The sequence below is a fragment of the Hippoglossus hippoglossus genome, chromosome 1, assembly GCF_009819705.1.
Source record: "Hippoglossus hippoglossus isolate fHipHip1 chromosome 1, fHipHip1.pri, whole genome shotgun sequence".
Lineage (NCBI taxonomy): Eukaryota > Metazoa > Chordata > Actinopteri > Pleuronectiformes > Pleuronectidae > Hippoglossus > Hippoglossus hippoglossus.
In genome coordinates this window covers 22530174-22547989 of record NC_047151.1, presented here as the reverse complement: position 1 = coordinate 22547989, position 17816 = coordinate 22530174, and the positions used below count along the sequence as shown (strand labels likewise).

The 17816-nt window shown below is 40.4% G+C and overlaps 3 protein-coding genes across 5 annotated transcripts in view; all 3 read left to right on the top strand.

Moving 5' to 3' along the window:
- The first annotated feature begins 3431 nt into the window (after positions 1–3431).
- On the top strand, positions 3432–6536 carry LOC117764990 (ATP synthase membrane subunit DAPIT, mitochondrial-like). Its single transcript, XM_034591181.1, has 3 exons — positions 3432–3636; positions 6137–6229; positions 6327–6536. The coding sequence occupies exons 1-3, from the start codon at positions 3568–3570 to the stop codon at positions 6420–6422; spliced, it is 258 nt and encodes an 85-aa protein (XP_034447072.1). The 5' UTR covers positions 3432–3567; the 3' UTR covers positions 6423–6536.
- Positions 6537–8915: 2379 nt separating this feature from the next.
- LOC117764958 (suppressor of cytokine signaling 1-like) lies at positions 8916–16831 on the top strand. Of its 2 annotated transcripts, XM_034591143.1 has the most exons (4): positions 8916–9053; positions 11054–11478; positions 12459–12646; positions 13693–14138. In XM_034591143.1, exons 2-4 carry the CDS (start codon positions 11230–11232, stop codon positions 14015–14017), a joined length of 762 nt encoding a protein of 253 aa, XP_034447034.1. In that variant the 5' UTR covers positions 8916–9053; positions 11054–11229; the 3' UTR covers positions 14018–14138. The 2 variants fall into 2 exon arrangements, with proteins under 2 accessions (XP_034447034.1, XP_034447041.1); XM_034591150.1 differs by lacking the exons at positions 12459–12646; positions 13693–14138 and adding an exon at positions 16435–16831.
- A 13-nt stretch (positions 16832–16844) lies between these two features.
- si:dkeyp-9d4.3 (caskin-1) overlaps positions 16845–17816 on the top strand; it is a 31498-nt gene continuing 30526 nt past the window's right edge. For both annotated transcript variants that reach the window (XM_034590991.1, XM_034590982.1), the window contains exon 1: positions 16845–16976. In XM_034590991.1, coding sequence (XP_034446882.1) covers positions 16883–16976 — 94 coding nt within the window. In that variant the 5' untranslated portion in view covers positions 16845–16882. The remainder of the gene's footprint in view (positions 16977–17816) is intronic.

Here is a 17816-nt window from a genome sequence, read left to right as displayed (position 1 = left end):
CAGAAATTCACAGTTAGAGCTGCTGTGGGAACTCTGTGCCGACCTGCCGAGTCTTGTTCTAAACCTAATCCCAATCTTAATCACAGTCCTGTTTGCTTTTCCCCAGAATGCACACATCCTCTCCAACACAGAGGTAATGCTGCCGTTCAGCAGTAAACATGGGCAGTGGCGGCAGAAGTGAGAAGAATCAGGCTGTGTCAGAGCGTAGTTTTCAAGCCTAAAATGGAAAATGGGTGTGATCGCCTCAATTATGAAAAATGCCTCCACCAGTAAAAAGTAATGGAAATAAGCATTTCACTGCTTCAGGTTTATACACGCACAGAGAACATTACGAGGAACTCAATGCTACTACTGAGGGAGCTTTCATGGAGATGTTGTTCCTTTGAGATCCATGATGACATTATGCATTACATCATTTCTGCAGATGTATCAGCTGCACATTCATTCTGCCAATCTCCTCCTCTACCACATTCAAGGTTTTCTATCGGATTCAGATCTGGTAAATGAGGAGACGACTCAGTGAATCATGAAACCAGTTTGAGACTTTTGCTTTATGACACTGTGATAAAGTGATGCATCAGATATGGCAAAATAATTGGTATCAAGTTGCCCAAGATGTGGCAAGAAAACACACACACCATTACACCATCATGGATTCAGTGCTGTTGATTCTTCATTCTGACTATCTGCCTTCCATGAACAAATTTAAGATTCATCTGACCAAATATAAGTTCCCAGTCTTTAACTGGGAACGTTTTAATGAACCTGTGTCCACTGCTGCACCAAAGTGTACTCAGAGATATCAACTCCCTAAATATGGCAGAGATTAAGGATTCATTATTTCCTGGGAAAATTGGTGACCATGTAAAACTAAAAACAAACAACAACAAAAAACGGCAATGTAGCGGTTAGGGAGAGTTGGCTGTCGAGTGTCACACCCAGGTTCCTTGCAGTCTGGGTGGGGACTACCACAGAGTTCTTGATGGTGATAGTCAGGTCATGGGTGGGAGAGCTCTTCCCTGGAAGGAAAAGAAGCTTGGTCTTGTCAAGGTTGATTTTTAAGTGAAATGCGGGCATCCACATCCACATCCATGAGAGATGTCAGTCAGACAAGCAGAGATTCGTTATGCACATGCTGAGCAACTGTACTCAGATAGGTTGTGACATTCAAATGATGAAAGGTGGTGTCAGGTTGCCCAAAGTGTGCCAAGCAAACATTCCACACACCACATGACTGTTGACACAAGGCAGGTTGGGTTCATGGATTCTGACTCTATCTCCAGCCTCCTGCGAGAAATCGGGATTCCTCCGACCAAACGCATGTTTTCAGTCTTCAGCTGTTTGTTTTTACTGAACCTGTGTCCACTGCAACCTCAGACTTCTGCTCCTTCCTGATCTGAGTGGAACAAGATGCGGTTCATCTGCTGTTGTGGCTCGCTGACCTCACATCAACAAAGTGTTGCTGCTCACTGGACGCTTTTTGTTTGTCATGTCATTCCTCAATCAAGTCACTCAGATCACATCTTTCCCCCATTCTGATGTTTGATGAGAAGATTAACTGAAGCTCCTGGCCTGTCTCTGCAGGACTTTACGTATTGCACTGCATTGATTGTAGAGGTGCATGAACCAGAGTGACACTCAGTCCAGCACACACCTCTGCCAAGGCCCAACAGTCCACTTAGATTTAATCAAGCTGCACACAATTGCTCACACTCATGAATATTAGTCCCCTAAATATACCTGAATTGTTTTTCATCCTGGTCCATGAAATTGTTGAAAATGTTTTTTTTTTCAAAGATGTCACAATGTTACAGAAAGTGGATCAGTGCCAAAATTCAATGGGTTCTTTCTCGACCCATGTTCCAGAGTCATGTTACTGTCAAATGCAAATCACCGAACAAAGCTGAATCTTTCTGATCAAACAGGAGCTTCTTTGTTGTTATTTATGTTGAGCAGCCGGGACACAGTGGAGGACATGTTTCTAATCCCTGGTTAATGACTGTATTAGGCTTTTTTGGGGGGTCATGTTGACAATAGCATCCTTACAGAGATAAAATCCTCCAACATATTTGGTCACTTTTTGTGACTTTCTGACGTTTCTGCTTTTTATATTTCCAGTGACAACAAAATGGCCCCAAAACCCAAGAAAAACACTTGTATCTGCTCTCTGGCTTCATAAGCTGCATGCAACAGGACTCCTCATGTCACCACATTCACTGCACTCTCTGCACTCTGAGTCACAGCTAATTACACAGGTGAAATCAGAGGGCTGTGTTGAGTGAAGGCTTACATGTCGCAAGGGGTACAGCTTGCTTTAGCTCCAAGTAAAGCTAATTGACTTCCCATTGGTTGTTATCTGTAGGTCTAGAATATCTTAAGTTATTCTCCTGCTTAGGAAAGAACTTCAGTACAGGGTCCCACATCTTGTCAAACACAAATCCTTTATCTTCATTAGAAATGTCTATTTTGATGGACAGGATGTAACCTCTAAACCTTTAAAGACCTCAATCACTGTCATCTTGTTTTCACACTCTACTGATTTTCTGGTGATTTATTTTTGTTCAGCTTCCTTTACATCAAATAGTGCCCAATCTATTTTTGCACCATTCCGGTTTGCACCACTCATATCCTATCTACCCTGTGTCTTTTGACTGCGTACTATGTTGTGTACTTGCAGTACATGCCACTTGAGTACTTTGTCTAATGTGTGTCTCTCTGTGTGAGCTACTGGATATCTGAATTACCTGATGAAGTATCTATCTATCTATCTATCTATCTATCTATCTATCTATCTATCTATCTATCTATATGTTGAGTGCTTATATGTCTACTTGTATGTTTACACTGGGGATCAGGGAGCGATGTCATTTCCTGTCTATGTCTTGTACATGTGGCAGAATTGACAAGTTGACTTTGACTTGAAATGTATTAAATTGTGAATCAATCTATTAACTTATTGATTTCTATATTATTACTGATTTGCATTCACACAGATACGAAGCTAAACAGAGGAACAAGTAATTTATCTCAGCTACAAATGGTAAATAGTAATTAACTCCCTAAACTAACTGGTTCAAATGGAGAAAACCGTTTGTGTTCATTTAATTATTTTTGAACATCATTTTTATCCACCAGAGTTTTACAGGTTTATAATCTTCCATAACTTATTAGCTGATGGTGAAAAAAAGAGACAAGGCCAAAGCAACAAATGAAATAAATCTGTTTTATTTTTAAAATCAATAAAACTGTTTTATATAAGGTGACGTTCCCTGTTTGATAAACTTTAATCTATCGCCCTCTAGTGGATAAACGAATGAACGACTGACAGGAACTGAGAACTGACGTCAAAAAGTCCCACCCACCAGACCACAGCCCATTGGTCAGAACTCTGTATGGAGACACGTGATTGGTCAGGACGCACTTCCTGTCAGAACACACGTGTCCATCCATAACAGAGTTGTGTAAGTGTCTCGTCCGTCCTTTAAACACCAGTAAAAACCAGTCTGCCGCCTCTAAATATCACTTTGAATCAAACCTGGGACCAGTTCATTCAAAGTGTTTGCAGAGATGCCGACGTCTCCTGTGAAAACGCGGATCCCTCTGACCAGCTTCGGTCATCTGATCACTGAGGTGAAGGTAAGACCACAGATCCGACCCCTGCACGTCCAGTCTGCAGACATCAGCTGGTGCTAGATATTCAGTGAGTCAAATAAAAGTATCACACTGTAAATACTATCAGTCAGATATGTTTTAATACACTAATACATTCATTTTTTACCTTAAGTTACACATTCAATGCAATTTCCGGTTTTATATATCTTGTAAACATGATGTTATACCCTAATACCCTAATTATACCCTCGTAATGGAAAGTAAATCTCTTAACTGTGCAATATTCATTCTATATATATCTATATAGATATATGTATACATTCCTTTTGCTATATTTGTTATATTTCCTTACACTTAAGTATTGTTGCTGTAATATTGCAAAGTTCCATATTATGGGAAGGATTATTATATCTTATCTTATCTCTTAACTAGGTACTTTTACTCAAGTACAGTTTTTAGGCATCTGGGTACTGTCACTTTTTGTAAATGAATGTATCTACTCCACTACAAGTGGGGTAGTTATTTTCCAGGTGTTGTTTTGTTATTTAAAGTATTCCATTTGTATTTTACTTATATGTTTCAAAAAGCTCCAATGACATAGATCGAGGATGTGAAGAATAATCGTTAAAGAATCTCAATAAACATATTTAGGTTAAAAAAGAGGTAGAAGTATAAGTATACTTTTACATAAAGTGGTACTAGTACTACTAATAGTACAATTTTAGTTTTCCTGCTTTGTATAAATTTATTGACGACCTCACATGAATATTGTAGCTGAATATGTACTCCACAACATTCGTGGGACAGATGTCGTTAAGAATTTACAAATCAAATACACGATCAAATTATAAACTATTATTCAGTTAATCACCCAGCAGTAAATTAAGTGATGGATATTAGTTCCGCTCTGGGAAAGTGACATTGCAGCACAGCAAGAAACTTATACATTATTTAAATAGAGCAAATACACCTCAGTAAGAAAATAGAGACGTTCTATGGCCCAACGGCTGCATTTTACTCAATATTAGAACATATGTAATGCGTATGATTTGTGCAAATTGATGTGCAAAGATATGTGAGCAGGCGTAAGAAAATAAGTTTCAAGTAATTTCAAAATAATTTAGATTACTTTGTGGCATGGAAGGATTTATTTATTCAATTTATTCCATATCATATTTATAAGTCTAAATACACTGTAACCATGAAACCTGCTACCACTTGATTTTTTAATTTTGGCCAGTTGGGGCAGCAGAAACAAGCTGTTAACACAACTTAGAAAGATAGATAGAAAGGAGGGAAGAAAGAAAGTAAGAATGGATAGATGGATAGATCACTTCTTAAAAAGCTTTCATTTCTTTCCAAATTTAAATTATTTTTGTTTATTGTTGTGTTTTCTAGAAGAATACAACTTTGTGACTGTTAAGAAAAGTGCTTTGTAAATAACTATTATTATCTGACCTCAGATTTAAACCATTAAAACAACATAAGCTTTAAATAATTTATTTTCATTTTAGAGACTTGAACGATTAAAATACTGTCAGTGTCATAAAAAAGTTAAATTTCCCGTCAGCAGTTTGAAGAAAAAAAAAGTCAACCTCTAATGGATTTCTGTGGCAGCTGGAGAATTCATATAATTCGTTAATAGCTTTTGCATCTTATGCATTAAAAAGAAAAAACTTAAAACTCTCTGAAGCAAAGGGAATTACAGCTTTAAGCTTTTATCACCCAGAAGTACTGTGGCGAGCTGGAGGAGAATGGCCGCTCTCTGGGTGTGCGGGGTGATTAGCTCCGAGTTCCGGTCGATGAATAATTCAGTTTAATCTCAGTCAGAGGACGTGTTGAATGAGACTCGACCAAAAACCAGAGTGTCGCTGCAGCGCTGCCTCATCATGATGCCCCTCAGTCAAACTGCTGGTTTCAACATGTTCAACTTCTCTTTTGTGTTTGAGTCTCAACTGTCACTGATGATTACTCCATTTCTTGTCAACTGCAGTATCTCGACTTTACTTTACACAAAATAAATACATAAATTAAATGTTAAATATGCATATGGGGTGTGGAAGACACCAGAAATTACCAATTCCAAATATAACACAAAAAGGAAAATACAAAACTTACAAAGTCTGCATTGCAGGTCATATATTAGTATGAAAGCGAAAGTTTGACATATATTAGTATAACAGAGAAAAATGTGGTTTGTTTTTAGTGGTTATAAAAGTATTTTTATAAAAACACCAGCGAGGAGGCTCTCGTATATAATATAATGAGATTCTATAGAATTAAAGTTTCATGTTCCCATAATTTAAATTGGATGGTTTCACTTTCATTATAACTGGCATGTACTTGATGTTGGTGATTAATTGATGATTGTGTCTGTTTTTGTGGTTGAATGTTTTTTTTCTTCTCATTTTTCACATTGGATTCTTCTTTCTCTATTTGTATTATCTCTCACTTCCAGTAAAATGTGATGATTATTTAACCATACTGCTTCCTCTTATTGTGCGTGTGTGTATTTGTGTTTCAGAGGCAGCTGTTTGGCATCGAGGCCCCGGCTTCTTCGGAGCTGACTGGTTTGAGGAAATACTTCAACAGCTACACGCTGCAGGGACGCCGAAATGTACGCAACACGCACATATACACACGCAGGCTCTGTTACATGTGATACAGTGTTCACGGATGGAGTCAGAACTGTGTCCCTCTCTGCTCTCTTCCAGTGCGTCTTGGCTACGTACGGAGTCTTGGTCCTTTCAGCAGCTGCCTACATGATGCACAGACAAAGCAAAAAAGAAACGTCCAGCCCCACGGCCTGAAAGATAAGAACTGTGACGATTGAATTTACTGCAGGAAACGACAGGACACTAAATGTGAATGTGAAAGCATTTGACAGCTTATCGTTTTGTTAATAAATGAAGTGCAAATGTTCAGCACTGTCTTATCATTATTCAGTGATATGATGCAAAGTCACGCTGGTTGCCATGGCATCAAAGTGTGTGCATGTGTGTGTGTGTAATTGTTCGCCACAAGTCTATTCTCTGCTGAGGAAGCTGTAACCAAACCTCATTTTATTTTCTGTCTCTTCTCGTATTCTGTTGCACCGGAACCCAGTGAGAGTTAGACTCACGACAAAAATCATGCAACGAGTTAAGACTCATATACAAGTCGTGTTGTAAAATGATCAGAATAATGACAACACTCTGAATTATTCATGCATGCAACAAAGATCATGTCTGAGCTTGTACACATTGATACAGAGACATGTTTTTGTGTTTGATATAGTCAAAACCACAGACGAGTAGGAGGGCGAGGCATAACAAAAAAAAGAGAAGAGCAAGATAATTGTTTCATTTTGCATTTCAAGAAAAAAGTCAAAGTGATGGGAATAAAGTCGAATTAACATTAATCGCGCAACTTCATGGATTTTTTTTTACTCTGCTAAGTTTGTTAAATCAATGTTTAATACAAAGGAATGAGATTTATTTATTGAAATGATAACAGCTATCAGTTACATTAAGTATACATGTGCACCCATTTCAGAAACGTGTGCAATCAGTCACTCCTCTAACTGGATGTGACAAACCAGAGGACTCAACGTTATCCTCAATGTTTTCACTTTATTCATGAAATAGTATTTCAACTTTATCTTCAATGTTTGGACTTTATTCTGAAAAATGCAAAAATGCTAAATGTCTTCCTCTCTCATGTTTGTCCTCGTGCCTGGGCCCTCATACTCTTCAGTAAGAAAACCCGGATGCATGAAAATGAGACTCCCCTCCTCTTAGCTCCCAAGAACCATCAGCAACAACAATTACATTACATTACATTTCATTTAGCTGACGCTTTTATCCAAAGCGACTTACAATAAGTGCATGAAGAATCAAGAAAGTACAATTTCTTCAAGAAAGCCAAATAACAATATACAATATAACAATATAACAACAAATACTTGCTGCCTCAAGTATTTAATTCTCTCAGGTTATTAAAGGGATATTTTATCTTCAGGGTGGGACCTACACTAAAATAATAAAATAAAACATATAAAATAAATTCATCAACATAGAACTTTATTTACCCAAAACAGAAATTACATTTTACTTGTATCTTTACTAAAGTAGATTTGTTGTTTTGGTACTTTGGTACACTTAGTCTCATACAAGAAAGTACCTGTGTACTTTCTACTTCACTACATATTCAAAAAAGCCTTGCATTACATGTTCACTTTTAGGAATCTCATCCAATCGGATCGGGCAGGTAACATCAGAACCGGCCTCCTGCAGCAGCAGCCTCACTGGTGAAGAAACTCCGGAAATGGATTCGGAAGAAGTCGCCGCTGAGACTCAGCCATTAATTAGAATATCAATGTTTCCAGTTGCATCATCTGCAGCATTCTTTATCAAAGTGAAAGTGAAATTAACTAAAGCTTGGGTTAGTAATCTTGGAAAAAGCTAGCAAGAGACGGCTACACCGCACGACCGACACATCCCAACCTGTCCTATCGGGCCTCTCATCAAAGCTACGCCGCCAAAACACATGAGCGTGCACTGCCTGACGAGCGCTCGGACCCGACTGTACGTGACTCCCTCGCTAACATCTGACCATCGTCCCTGCTTCAGCTGAAGAGCACGAGCAGGGCGTGCACAGGCAGACGGGTCAGGACAGGGACAGACAGGCGCACCAGGACTGAATGACATGATTTGGTCGTGTTTATTTAGTGATGGCTATCGCAACGTGAGGAGGATTTCAAACAAAAGGATAAAACATGATCCGGAATCAACCTTTAAAATGACAGAGTCTTGTATTAAACAGTAAACATTAATAATTATAGACTAACAGTGGACACAGTTATTGATCTTTTATATCGTTTATGTGAATATATCAGCTTTGCATTGGGGAATAGGCCAAACAGCAAGTACTTTTACTTGTAATACTTTAGCATATAAGACAAGATGGTGAATATCCCTTGTACTTTAAATGCAAGTGCTTACTTTTACTCAAGTAGAAAAGTTACTTTTCAAGTACTTTTACTTGAGTACATTTAAGGCTATTTATTTGTACTTAAACCAAAGTAATATGTAAACTTTTTGTAGCTACATGAACTGTATTCTGACCCGCCACCCAGTGTGTCTGACGTTGGCACTGGTCCTCACAAAGACGGCATAACAAGTCCTCACACACACTGCTTGCAGATCACGTGATTTCAGAGAATCCGCGGAAGTGAAAGCAAAACTGCTGAGCGCGTGTACGGCTTTGTGGCGTTACGCACGCGCCTTTATTGCGCTAGTGCTGGAGGCGCGGACACGTCTCATTCTCCACCTCCTCCTGCAACCTCCATGTAAAGAGAAAGTAAAAATGTTTCTAGTCTAAATGAACCGTGAGTCTGTTCAGGAGAGAAGCCGGAGCTCCTGAATGACCCTGAACCAGGCTCCGACTCCCAGGTATCACAGGTTAGTCCACTTTGTTCTGGCTTCATTCATTAATGCGTGTCTGTGCCACTGTACGCACCGGTGTCAACATGTTGCTCCGTCATTGATCCTCGAAAGGAGCAAATGTCTTCACCCAGGAACACAAACATTTCTCCTGAACGCAACTCTACTAATACAGACACATTACAAACATATTTCGATTTTTACTATTTAAAACTGTGCAATGATTTTATTGTCATTGCACAGTTTTAAAAACAACCTGTTGCTGACCAGAGGGAGTTTGACGTGTGTTTTTAAAGAAAAGTAAAAATGCACAGAGAAATTACAGATGTGAAAAGTTATGACAACTACAGATACATCAACTCATATATGTTTGATTTAAATCAGTCCCTGCATCATTGGGCTTTTGTATTAAATAATAGCTCTAATTAAAATATCATATGTGAAAGTTTTCTAAAAGAAGAATAATTAGATTTTTATTTTATATTCCTCTTTTCTCTGATCATGTTTACAGCTGTGCAGGTCGTCAATAGTGGGGAAACTCATGCATTTCTCGAAGTGTCGTTTCTCAGCTGCAGCACATTGGATCTGAATTGAAACACTCTGAGGTTTAAGTGCTGACGTTTAATCTGACTTTCAGCTGCACGGGAATCGTCAGGTTCATTTCAAATCAAGCGTGGTTATCTTGATAAAAGAATGATAACAAGAGAAAATCCACTGTCGAGGTACTGACAGCTGCACTGAGCCGAGAAAGAGAATTTACACAACAGAGTGTAAACAGACAACAGTTAAACTCATCTGGTTTGAGTTGAGACAAAGCTCCACTAAAAATATTAGAAAAGTTTTTTTTTTTAACTGGAGCTGATATTTACATATAATAAAGTAAAATCACTGTGAGTCTGAGTAATAAATAATATATAATAACAAAATTAGAAAAAATAATATATCCAATCGAAAAAACTTTATTTATAAAGTACTTCTCTTCACAAAATTTAACATAAAAGTACCATGCAGACAGATACAGACTTTATAAAAACTGAAAAAGGTACGACAAACAAAAAACATTCTTATATATTAATACTAAAACTAGAAAAATACTAATAAATTATACATATAATAATAACCTACTTTTTTTTCATAAATTGTATTTGTACTTTACGTCTGATATTTTTCTGGGTCATGCGAAGAGAACAAGAAAGTGAAAGTGGTTTTTTTTACGATCATTGTAATCTAACACCGCATTGATGTGGGTTATTGTCAGCCACATGATCCTCTGCCTTAGGCACGCACACACACACACACACACACACACACACACACACACACACACACACACACACACACACACACACACACACACAGGCTGAAGCCAAAGCAATACTAAGTGATTGTAACAAATGGCAGCATGAACATAGTTGCTCCTATTCATGAACCGAAAGAAAGTTATCAGCCAAATCTTTACAGAGCAATATAGTTCAAGCTCAATGCAGAAAGATAAGTCAAATAATTGATAAGACAAGCTAAAAAAAAAAACATCTCCAATTACTTTGATAATTTGCTCATCATGTGTCATTTTTCCAGTAAAATGCTTGAAAACACGATTGGCATATTTTCATAGTTTTCTCATGTTTTAGAGACTAAATTACTAATCAATGTAGAAAATGATTGACATGTTGAATGGTGACGGCAATAATCACTTCAGTCATTTCAACTCGCGTTTCAAATGTTTATTGCGGCAGCAGAACATTGAAATGTCTGTTTTTAGTGAAAGATCTCAGTGTGCACGACCTGTTCAGTGCCAAACTACAGACGGACCCAGTCAGAGACAAGCTGTTGAACATGAAGTGTTTAACATAGGAAGCAGATACTTCCCTCAGTATTTGGAAAGCAGCTTGATGAGAGTGAATATGATTAACATTTGGAAAAAGCAACTGTTTGTTCACAAGTTCAACATAATAACTTCTTCTAAATCAAAAAAATAGATTTTGACTGCGATTGTCTGTTTTCTTTCCTGTGAACAGATGAAGCTTCTTCAGCCTCTGCTTCACTCCGGCACTTTGTGCTAATGTTGATGAATCCTGATTCCAAATCTCAAGCTGTCGTTTAAACAACATGGAGTCGCAAAGCGGTCTGAGCGGCAAATGATCAGCCAGGACGGTGTCAGCGATGGAGGCCCTGCCGCCAAAAAGTGGAGGAAATGGTGCAACCGATGGTCAAGAGAAGGATTCTCCTGTGTAGGATGGTCAGAGACAAACCGGATAAACCAGTTGAACAAAGCCCAAAAGATAAGTGTGCAGCGGAGACACAGAGTCAACACCCCGAAGAACCTGTCGGCCCCGAACAGAACCCAGAGCACGTCGGACCAGCCTGCCAAGAGTTGAAGGAGAGGCAGCTTGAGTCGCTGCACTGGAACAACGGAGAGGAAGACCCTGAACCCTGGCTCCAGGTCAGTAAGCGTGGGCAGATGTCTGGAGCGAGTTAAGTCAAAAATGAAACACCTGGATTTCATTTCATGAACTTTATATCAGCGATGGAAGAAATAATCAGATGTTTTACTCGGATAACAAGGCCCCGTGTGGAAATCCAAAATATATTTAGTTGTATAAAAATGAAGATATACTTAAAGTACCAAAAGTACTCACAACTTCCAATAAGAATTAACTACTATATGTACTGCTATAGCATAATGGTAACTTATTCTATAATTACCTCACCTGTGTTTGCAGGATTATGCAAAAACTGCTAAACCGATTTCCACCTAAACTTAAATGTTGGTGTAGATGCAGATAAAGGAGTGGAGAATAATAAATAGTTAAGATTATCAGACCACTTATATATTATTATATATTATATTTCTACTCAAAGAACTAGACAATTGTGTGTGGGATTATTTAATCTACTTGTAAGAATACAACCACAAATGAAACATATAATATAAATGTGCTGGAAAAAACTAAATGTGATTCATCTACTTTGTTGAGAAGGATAAAACTCATCACTGCTGATGACACATCACATCACTGTTTTCATTAAACACACGACTTCCCCTCACCAAATGTCTGCGTTGTGACGATCTCTGTCACTGTCTGGAAACTAAGCCTTAAAAATTTTTGAATGTCTGAGTTCATCGTTGGAGTCTGAAGGTTCACATCGGAACCTTCTAGTCTGATTAATAGCATAATTTTACATCAAATTGATGACCTATAAGATTCAATATATTCTAGGAATCTATACAAACTAAACTCTAGAATCATTTTTAGTAAAAATCCTTTTTGTTATACTCTTTCCCATCCCTGAGTAGCGTCTGCAGGTACAGCAGCCTGTATGGAGCCTGGGAGGGTGAACTCGTTGAGTGCCTACACTGTGCGGTCTGTACTTGATGATTATCATTATCAGGCTGACTCATTACTTCCTTTTCTCCTGTAGCTGGTTACCGGAGACGGCGCCGACTGTTTGCCCACACACCTGCGTCCGTTCAGCAGCCATGCAGAGTACAAACTGGTGAAAAGCACGTACCTGCAGCTCAGACAAAGTGGCTACTACTGGGGGCCGATGACCATGGAGGAGGCGCACGAAATACTGACACACTCATTACTGGGCACCTTCCTTATCAGGTAACTCACCACTCACACACTCCTCTGTCAGAGTTATACAGTTGTTTTATCTTTCTGTGTTGCCAAGATAAACTGTGCAAAAGACGCTGCCCAACTAACATAGACTTGTTCGGTTAAATAAAGTTTAAATTAATCGAAAATAAATAGAATAATGTAAAATGTTTTAAAGTAAAGTGAAATAGCCCTCAATTTACGATATAAAATATTTATAACTTAGCAGGTACTGTTATTTGAACAGTTAGGCTGATTTTACATAAATCTAATGGTTCCTCCGGTTCACAGTGGCCAGTAAGACACTCACTCCAATTCCACCCTGTGTTGGAGAGGACAGACAAAGTCCAGTTTTATCTGCAAAAAAACAAACTTTTGCCCTAATTCCAAACAAATGGACGGTCAACGGGAGAGAGAGAGAGAGAGAGAGAGAGAGAGAGAGAGAGAGAGAGAGTTTGCTCATCCTAAATACAATTATAACTTATCAGTATTAGTAGTGTGAACCAGACAGTTACTGCATCATAACAGAAAGACACGGACTTGATTTAAGAGGCAGTGCATTATTTACACAACATTATAATATATTATATGAATATATTGTATTGATAGTAAATATTATATAATTAATACATTATAATATAATACCAAGAGATGTTCCCACACTGATACCAGCATCACAAATCCCTCTGATACTGTTGAAAATACAAGGTCAAGCATCAGCATTGACACAAATCGATACCACGTCTGCAAAGTATATTAGTTGTAGTTGAGTTAGAGCAACAATTTTCTTTTCCTGGAATCACCTCTTAACCGCAAAGCTATCGCTAAAATGTCAGCAGTTTGGTAATGTGTCGCACGGGAAAGTCCCACGAGTAAAACATCACTTTAACGTGCACTTAATCAGCTATTTTAAGTAATTGTTGTGTATTCCTAGGTTTATTTATTTATTTGTCTTCTTTTTAAGTTCTGACCGGCTGTGATAACTGGTATTGCACAACTAGAATAAACTACAGTGGATGTGTACAGAGTGACAGTGTGGTGGCGTCTTCTTTCAGAGACAGCGGCCAGCCGGACGTCTTCTTCACCCTGAGTTACCAAAGCGAGGACGGCCCGACGAGCGTCCGCGTCCAGCTGAACGACCTCCTCTTCAGTCTGCAAGGCAGCCAGAAGAAGTATCCGTCCCTGTTCGCTCTGCTCACCTACTACACCAGCTCATCCTGCAAGCTGACGGTGCCCTATCGGCGGCAGCGTCCAGAGAGCCTGAGGCAGACGTGCAGGAGGGCGTTTGTTCGTACGTACGGAGCGGAGAATATAGGCAGCTTACCTGGACTGAGCCGTCAAGTTAGAAACTATCTTCACGCGTACCCGCACTGTACATAGACGCACGTGTGGACCCAGGGCCTGTTGCTGCATCAAGATTGTTGTTTGGGTTTTGTACGTTAAAAAATAAACATTCTGTATTTGTGTGTTGGCCCGGCAATGGGGCACAGTGGTTTGCACCCTCACCTCACAGCAAGAAAAGTAGGGGTTTGAACGACAGTTTGGCCGTTTGTATTTTCTCTGTGTGCCAACATGCGAGGGAGGTGAAAGGGATCTAGTGGCAGAAATTGAATGTAAAATAATCCTTCACGAATTTCACGAGTGTGTTTCATCTTAATTGTACGAATTGTTGTTATCTTTACTCTAGAATGGGCCCTATATATTTAAATGCTTTATATTAACATCGAGAGCGGGTCCTCTCAACGGTGCCCGCCATGCTTCTTTTTTTTTTTACAGTTGCCCGGACTGGACTGAGTTTTTATTGACAACTGAAGGCTACCTGGAAGGGGAGGGTGAGGTGAGGGGTATTCAGCTGCAACATGCAACTTCACCACTAGATGTCACTAAATACTACACACTGAACCTTTAACTGACAAAGCGAATGGTTGTTTGTATCTATATTGAAGCCGTCGACTTTTTAAGGGGGAATTGGCCTCAGCCCCCACGACCCTCTAAGGTGTAGATGATGTATATATTTGTGTTATTTAACCTTTTTTGTAATTATAAATATCAGAAAGGCAGTTTGTTGCATCTGCAACTTGTTCAAGGGTTCTTTGCACACATTATCAAAATGACACAAGAGTTTACGTGGCACAGTTGATTATTTCTTTTAAAAGATCATTCTGTCAGAAATAACCTTTTCATCGTGTACGTATATGGGAAACACTTGTAGCGAATGCCTCCATGACACATTCAGAGCAATGTAAATAGTCTAAATGCACATCAAATAGTGTTTTTTTCTGAGATGGCTTGTATCATTTTAGGTAGTGTTCATTTGTGTGATCATTCTAGTTTAGTGAGTTATTTGATGTTATAATAACAGGGTGAAATAACAGAGACTGACTCCTGATTGGTCGAGCATGTGTGTCGTGATGCCGCGACTCCAATCCACGATCACGATCTGGCTGCAAAGGACATAAAAAGCAAAAGACATCCATGTCCGAGATATTTTTGCTTCACTTTTGTACAACTGAAGGAGAAACCACTGGCCCGAATATCTGTTATTGTGATTATGATGAGTAAAACATGACTTGAATTCCAAATGTATAAAATCAACTCATTTGCTTATACTGTTTTGAAATATATCATCGGTACATTACTCTTGTTTCAACTGTTTGAGTGGATTCAGGGCATATCCGCCAATTCATTTATAATTCATTTAAACTCCAACCAAACTAAGAAGGGGGACTTAATTTGGGTTCACCATTCATTTGGGCCCTGGGTTCACCCAGCTTGCAAAGTTTAAACTTGCACATTAACACTTTTTGTCACATCGAAATTGGTCATCTGTCATTTGTTCTACTTCCTGTTCTAAATCTGAGTGGTAGTGGCCCCTTTAGCTTAAATTAGCCCAGCACCAGGGACACACACACACACACACACACACACACACACACACACACACACACACACACACACACACACACACACACAATCCCTGTCCTCAAATTATCTCTGTCTTATTAACCTTAAAGATGTTGAAGTAAAGGTATCAACACGTAGACACACGGTCAGTTTAAAGTGAGAGAGATAAAGATATATAAAGAGATATAGATTTAAAATAACAATTTAATATTCTTACATATATAAACATATATATGAAAAAACCCAAGGTTTAAAAAAAGATTGAAATAAAAGAATACAAGCAGGAGAATAAACAATGTATTTTATATTATCTTCCAGTTTAGTGCACATATGAATAGATACAGTTTAGTTTAATAGAAGTGAGTTAAACCATTACAAGACAAGATAAGAATATTGAACCTCAAACTTGTTACAGCAGCAGACAAGTCAGAATGAAGCAGAGAAGAGAATAAAAGAGGCAAATGAATAAATGAATAAAATACAAATACACAATATGTACTTGTATACACCTTTCACTACGCAAATATTGTTAAGAGACGTACTTGATTACTTGTACGATTATTTCAGATCCGCAGTCCCATGTGTCCTCCACTGTCCCGTGCTGTGAGTGCACCCTCGCCCCCCCCCCGCACGCGACATGATTATGACCATGTCAAACGACCTCTCCAGCACGCGCGCACGACACGCGCACCGGGATTACAACAACTGGAGTGCGCGAGCAGCTCGTGTTTATGTGATGTCATCTTGTGTGACAGTGAGCGTGCGTGTGTGAGCGTGCACGTTCAAGTGCGTGTGTGCGTGCGTGCGTGTGTGTGCGTGTGTGTGTGTGTGTGTGTGTGTGTGTGTGTGTGTGTGTGTGTGTGTGTGTGCACGCGCTCTGGAGCTGGCGCGAGCTGGTCCGCGGCGGCAGACTGAGCGCTCGTGAGATTTCAGATTTGACCCAACATGTAGGAGGGCGCTCGAGCTCCATCCTTCTCTCTCCTCTTCTCGCGCACGGAGCGGAACGGGACGCACGTAGACCCGGTGAAACCGTCACGCGGATCGGATCCGTGGAATCTGTTCCACAGCATCCTCCCGGCAGAGCGCGAGGAGCGGTCGGTGTGGCACCGGGCGGAGGGACACAGAGGCGGGACGCTGTGCGCTGGACCTCCTGGCCGAATCGGAGCATCCCCCCACGGTCCCCCCGGGCAGCAGCATCCCGTCCCTCCGCGCCTCAGCTCCAGCGGGAGGCCCGGCCCCGGAGCGGCGGCAGGATGTAGCAGCGGATTAACGGAGGAGAGAGGGGCGCTCAGAGGAAGAGAGCGGGACCAGGGAGCGGGACTGCGGCGGGACGGAGGGGACATGGGGAAGGACCAGGAGCTGCTCCAGGCCGTGAAGACCGAGGACTTGCTGACAGCACAGCGGCTCCTACAGAGACCACGGCCGGGGAAAGCCAGTCAGTATCTGTCCATCCTCCTGACACACACACACACACACACACTCATGATGTGCAGGAGTGCAGGCAGGCAGGCACGCACGCACACGCGCACACACACGTTACCAGGTCAGGACAGTGCAGCCTAAATCTGATGTGATGCCATTCAGCCTGAATGGTGCACTGCATGTGTCTCCATCTCTGTCTCCACATCTCTCTCTCTCTGAACTGTATCTCTATATCTCTACGTGTTGATGCCTTTTCATCATCATCTTTACGGTTAATAAGACAGGGACAATTTGACGACAGGGAAAGTGCGTGTGTGTGCGTGTGTGTGCGTGTGCGTGTTTGTTTGTGTGCTATGACGTTGAGAGTGTGATAGTGATGACGTTGCACGTGTGTGAGAGCAGTCAGCAAAATGTAATTGGAAATTAGGAATGCTTGTCACCCCATTTCCCACAATTCACCGCAGTTGTGTGTAGCCCAAGTGTGCGGGGATGCACAAAAATATGGGCGTGCAGGCCAGGGAGGATGTGTGTATTAGTGAGTGTGTATTTGAGTGTGTGTGTGTGTGTGTGTGAGAGAGAGAGAGAGAGAGAGAGAGAGGTGGAAGGTCCTACACTGCTCTCGGGACAGGGGGATTATTGGTGTGTGAAGATGCCAGATGTTGGTGGTAATAATGTGATGACTGTCTGCGAGTGCACACGCGTGCACATACGTGGCGGCGCTCGAGCTTGTGCACATGCATGTGTGTTTGACGTGGAGTCAGCTGGGACTTGAGGTGATAATTAGGTTTCAATTACAGCCTAGAAACCGCTCTCCTCCTCCTCCATTTCACCACAAGGCCTCCTCTCCTCTCCT

Coding starts and splice junctions, on each gene's coding strand:
- LOC117764990 (XM_034591181.1), top strand. CDS start 3,568: ATGCCGACGTCTCCTGTGAAAACGCGGATCCCTCTGACCAGCTTCGGT. Junction 3,637..6,136: donor ATCTGATCACTGAGGTGAAG/GTAAGACCACAG, acceptor TTTGTGTTTCAG/AGGCAGCTGTTTGGCATCGA. Junction 6,230..6,326: donor CGCTGCAGGGACGCCGAAAT/GTACGCAACACG, acceptor GCTCTCTTCCAG/TGCGTCTTGGCTACGTACGG.
- LOC117764958 (XM_034591143.1), top strand. CDS start 11,230: ATGGTGCAACCGATGGTCAAGAGAAGGATTCTCCTGTGTAGGATGGTC. Junction 11,479..12,458: donor ACCCTGAACCCTGGCTCCAG/GTCAGTAAGCGT, acceptor TTTCTCCTGTAG/CTGGTTACCGGAGACGGCGC. Junction 12,647..13,692: donor CTGGGCACCTTCCTTATCAG/GTAACTCACCAC, acceptor GTCTTCTTTCAG/AGACAGCGGCCAGCCGGACG.